Source organism: Tasmannia lanceolata, unplaced genomic scaffold (genome assembly GCF_043159265.1).
Source record: "Tasmannia lanceolata isolate RefF3 unplaced genomic scaffold, GAP_Taslan_0.1 ptg000007l, whole genome shotgun sequence".
Taxonomy (NCBI): domain Eukaryota; kingdom Viridiplantae; phylum Streptophyta; class Magnoliopsida; order Canellales; family Winteraceae; genus Tasmannia; species Tasmannia lanceolata.
The window spans coordinates 28,001,302-28,006,766 of NW_027518684.1; the positions used below are offsets into that span (position 1 = coordinate 28,001,302).

Below are 5,465 nucleotides of genomic sequence, written 5' to 3' on the forward strand. Positions count from 1 at the left end.
GATCAACCTATGGAAATGATTATTGGGGCACAACATATTTAGGCTGTAGCCCGTCTAATGAATGGTTTTGATCATCCTATGGTGGGGGCCATACAGTACTTTTTAATAAAGTGAGGAGTGCGATCATCAAAATTCAGAAGTGCTGATAAAATTTCCCTTTATTTATCCATCTTTACCTAAAAAAAAGTATATAAAATAAGATACAGTGATTTATTAATTTAGAATCATATGGTTTTATTATATTATAAAGAGAACAATTAAGCAAAAAGTCACTTTTACTATCAATGGCAAAGCCAACTTTTGGGTCTACAAAGGGCCATAAGGGGACGGTATGTGAGATGGGGACAGTTGATCAAGCACATCTTCATGAGAGGACTAGTAGTCTAGTTTCCATCACGAATGGGCATCCCTTGCTTAAGCTAAACGAAAAAACAAAAAAATCCAACTGTTCAACTTCTCCAAGCCATACGCTAAACTAGCTTTAATCAAGTCTTGACCGGCCTTATAGCAGTGGTTTGGTCACCAAATGTGATCATGTAAACGAGGTAAAAGTGGAGCCAAATGAGTATATTTTAGGAAGGAACGTCAAATTGACTTGGGATTTTTCTATTTTAAATTCCAGTTTCCATTTCACTCACAATGACCTAAGCCTGCCGGCCGTGACCCAATCCAACAAAATAGCCGGCCAGTCAATTCTGGGGAAAACCAATTCCCGGCTCACTTTTGAAGGAGAGAACACAAACTGGTGCTCATTTTTTAGCAGTTTTTGTCTTATTCATTTGATGCATCTAAGGTGGCTTGTCTCTCCCGCAGAAGTGACAGACAAAATGGCTTTCCTCAAAATTGCCTAGCTACCCAAGAACACTCTTCGGTATATCTTTCATTGACCTGCAACTTATAATAATACTTGTGGAGAGTTCGAATTCCACAATATGACTCCTTCCGTGGCTTACGCGTTACCTCCCGTCAAGAAGAAATATAATAATGCATGTACATTTCTCTATGTACATTACTAAAGGAGCTCAAACACAAATGGAGCTACAAGTTGGGAGAGAAAAATCTTATATTTGCTCCACCAAAAGAGCTCTAACACAAATGGAGCTACAAGTTACGACTCTCAGTGTCTATTCGTCATTTATCCTCTCTGTAAATCTCATATTTTGCACGGCCACCACAATTTCCTTAGGAAATGAAACTGATCGAATGGCTCTGCTTGCTTTTAAGGATAGGATAAGCAGTGATCCTCTTGGAGCCTTGAGCTCATGGAACCATTCTCTTCATTTTTGCAAATGGAAAGGAGTCACTTGCGGTTGTCGCCATCCAAGGGTCACTGTTTTGGACCTTGGTCAGCAAAAATTGTTGGGTTCTGTATCTCCTTCCATATCCAATCTCACCTTCCTTAGGAGAATCCACCTTGAAGACAACAGCTTCAGCGGCCAAATATTCCAAGAAATTGGACGTTTATTCAGATTGCGATTTCTTAATATGAATGACAATTCCCTTGGCGGTGAAATTCCAGCCAATCTCAGCCGCTGTATGCACCTCCAAGCTATTAGTTTGGGGAACAACAATCTGACAGGAAAAATTCCAGTCGAGCTTGGCACTCTCAAGAATCTCAAGCTGTTGATACTGGGTAGTAATTTTCTAATAGGAAGCATTCCACCTTCACTGGGGAACCTTTCATCTCTCACTGATCTTGTGCTTTGGATCAACTCTTTGGGGGGGAGCATCCCGGGTGAACTCTCCCAAATTCAGAGCTTGGTATCAATTGGCCTTTCTGGTAATAAACTATCCGGTACCATTCCTTCCTCTCTTTATAATATCTCGTCTATAGAAAAGATTGCCATGACGCAAAACCATCTATATGGGAGCTAGCCTTCCATCCGACATAGGAATCTCTCTCCCTAAACTCCAATTTCTGCTTTTAGGCGCGAACCAATTTACAGGACGCTTTCCAATCTCATTATCCAATGCTTCTCTGCTTCAATGGCTTGAATTAGGAGGCAACCACTTTAGTGGGCCGGTGCCTGAAGATCTTGGAAGCCTACAACATCTGACAAAGTTCTATTTATGGGGTAATCAGTTTGGAACAGGAAACCCTGATGACTTGAGTTTTATCACTTCTTTGACCAATTGTAGTAATCTAGAGAGCCTGGATCTAAGTGAAAATCGTTTTAAAGGCATATTGCCCAGTTCAATAGCCAATCTCTCGACTCATCTGAGTTGGCTTGGATTAGGACAAAATCAAATTGTTGGAAGCATCCCTAGTCACATTGGAAATCTCGTTAACTTACAGTTCTTGGGTATATACAAATCCTTCATCACGGGTACTATTCCCACTTCAATTGGGAAGCTGCGGAACTTGAGAAAAATGTACATGTACGAAAATATGCTTTCAGGACAAATCCCATCTTCCATCGGTAATATTACCCAATTAAACTTGCTCTTTTTTATACAAAAACAACCTGACAGGAAGCATACCTTCAGCTCTTGGAAACCATAAGAATTTGGAAGAAATTAATCTTTCTGAAAATATGCTTCATGGTGCCATACCGAGACAAGTCATCTGTCTTTCTTCCCTATCAATAGGACTTGATTTGTCTCACAATTCATTGACCCGATCCCTCGCACTAGATGTTGGTAACTTGATACATCTATCGTATTTAGATGTTTCAAGTAACATATTGTCTGGTGAAATTCCAAGTACTCTTGGTAATTGTGAGAGCTTAATAAATCTTTATATGGATGTCAACTCCTTTCTAGGGACCATTCCTTCTTCTTTGAGTGGTTTAAAAGCAATTCAATTCCTTGGTCTTTCGTACAATAACTTCTCCGGGAGGATTCCAAAATATCTAGAGGAGTTGCAGCTTTTGACGTATCTAAACCTGTCATTCAATAATTTACAGAGTGAAGTGCCAAAACAAGGGGTTTTTAGAAATACAAGTGTGATCTCAGTCATTGGAAATGACAATCTGTGTGGAGGTATCCCAGAATTAAAGTTGGATCAATGCATCATCCTAGATAATGAGAAGAAAAGAAAATCACATGTTTCTAAAGTGATCATCCCAGTAGCATGGGTGGCTTTATGTCTGATTTTCTTTTCGTGTGCCAGTGTGGCTCTTTACTGGTTAAGAAAGTCAAGGAAGAAACCATCTCTGACAACTTCTATAGAGGGTCAATATTTAAAGGTTTCCTACGCGGAGCTCTTTAAAGCAACAAATGGGTTCAGTTCAGCAAATTTGATAGGTGTTGGTAGCAACGGAACAGTGTATAAAGGAATTCTTGGGCATGAAGAAAATATTGTTGCTGTGAAGGTTTTCAACCTTCAATTATGCGGAGCCTTGAAGAGTTTCATGGCTGAGTGCAAAGCACTAAGAAACATTCGCCATCGAAATCTTGTCAAGATCATAACTTCTTGTTCAAGTATAAAATTTGGAGGTGATGATTTCAAAGCTCTCGTATTTGAGTACATGCCAAATGGGAGTCTAGAGAAGTGGTTGCATCCCAAGGTAGATGAGCAACATAAATTGAGGACTTTGACGTTCATTGAAAGACTAAATGTATCAATTGATGTGGCTTTTGCATTGGATTATCTTCACCATCATTGTCATACGCCAATCATTCACTGTGATTTGAAACCAAGCAACATTCTTCTTGATGAAGACATGAATGGCCATCTGGGTGACTTTGGGTTAGCCATGTTCTATTCAAAAATCATTTGTAACTCCTCTGAAGATCAAAGCAGCACGATTGGGTTAAAGGGAACTGTTGGGTACATTGCTCCAGGTAACAATATATTTAGTTTCTTCAAATCTCTAATTTTAAGATGATTTTCATGAAATAAGGGCAATCATAAGTTTTTTTTTAAATGATAAGCCTCAAAAGTTTAATTTTGTCAAAATATTTTAGTTATACTAAATTTTATGTCGGTTTCACGAGTCCTTAACCATCTACTCATTGATTGGAAGCAATGACGATCATTTATTTCACTAATCCAAATAAATCCTCATCACTCCATAGTTAATGCATGGTTTTGCATTATTTGTGTTTTGCCATTAAAAAAATCATTATTTGCTTTTCTCAAAACACAAATCCTTTAAATGCTTCTAAGGGAAAAATTTTCCCTTTTTTGTGTCTGAAAACAAAGTCCTCTATATTCTCTTAGTTTCTAAATAGTTTATTGCTTCCTTTATCACAACAAAAAGAATAAGAGATATGTGAAATTGCAGAATATGGGATAGGCGGCCTTGTGTCCAAATCTGGGGACGTGTATAGCTATGGGATTCTTTTATTGGAATTATTCACTGGTAAGTGCCCCACAAATGACATGTTTAAGGATGGCTTAAGCCTTCGCAAATTTGTTGAGTCAGCTTTGCCTGAAGGAGTGATGAAAATTCTAGATCCGCTACTGCCATTAGAAGATGAGGAAGAAAGAGGTTCCAATAATGCAAGGACTAACAGAGAGAGAATAGGTCGATTACAAGAGTGCTTGGTGTCATTGTTTAGCATTGGAGTTGTATGTTCTGCAGACTTGCCAAGAGAACGAACAGAGATGGGAGATATTGCAAAGGAAATGCATGCAATTAGAGACAGATTTCTTGGGCTTAGTATCCATAGAGAGTGATGAATTATTTCCTTATTAGTTGGTGAAAGCTCATCTTATATCACCAATTAGTGCGATATTATTTCTTGGTGTCTTTCAATTCAAAGCTTCCGTTGTAAACTTGTAATTAGTGTGAGATTATATGTGTTGTGGTTCGCCTTTTTTCTCACGTCTATATTTTCTTCCCCTATTAATACAATGTTATTCTCAGATCTTGAGACTGATGAATGAAGTGTAAACTTTTGAAGAATAAATTCTTTCTCATATTTGTATTTTTGTCTCCTTATGTCCGCTAGGCCTCCTATTACATGTCATGACTCTTATGGGAAATACTCATGTTGAAAATTGTTCTGCAAATTGTTAGAGTTTGGATTTGAGAAAAATCAGGCAATTATTTATTTTATAAAATTATAAGAGAATTACAAATATTATTTTAAATAAGCAAAATTTCCAAAAAAAAATTAACTATAGTTTATTAAAAAAAACCCTAAAGTTGGGTATTTAAGAGTGAGAGAGAGAGAGAGAGAGAGAGAGAGAGAGTAAGAGAAGGGAATCATTATCGAAACGAAAGGCAAGAAAATAAAATGCGAGATGGTTTTTAAAAGTTAAAAAATGCCTCTATTCAGATCTAGAAATCTCCAATGAATTATAAAACTAAGTTTGCCTCGCAACCTTAGATAGTTTCGGACATTAGGATATGTAGATAATGGCCATGGTTCATATCTGCTGTCGTGCCAAATTCCTACCCATTAACATTCAGATCCTTTCGATCAATAGGCCCATCTGGGTTTATTGATAGCCCTTGGTTATTTTGGTTAAAATCCCAAATTTAAGATGTTTTTTGTTTTTAATCTCAGTGAAG

General features: G+C 37.6%; 1 protein-coding gene across 1 annotated transcript; it reads left to right on the plus strand.

The window, feature by feature from the left end:
- Positions 1-1,095: 1,095 nt before the first annotated feature.
- LOC143880726 (uncharacterized) lies at positions 1,096-4,624 on the plus strand. The gene is made up of 4 exons (XM_077383699.1): positions 1,096-1,780; positions 2,001-2,420; positions 2,473-3,786; positions 4,230-4,624. Exons 1-4 carry the CDS (start codon positions 1,096-1,098, stop codon positions 4,622-4,624), a joined length of 2,814 nt encoding a protein of 937 aa, XP_077239814.1.
- Positions 4,625-5,465: the final 841 nt, after the last annotated feature.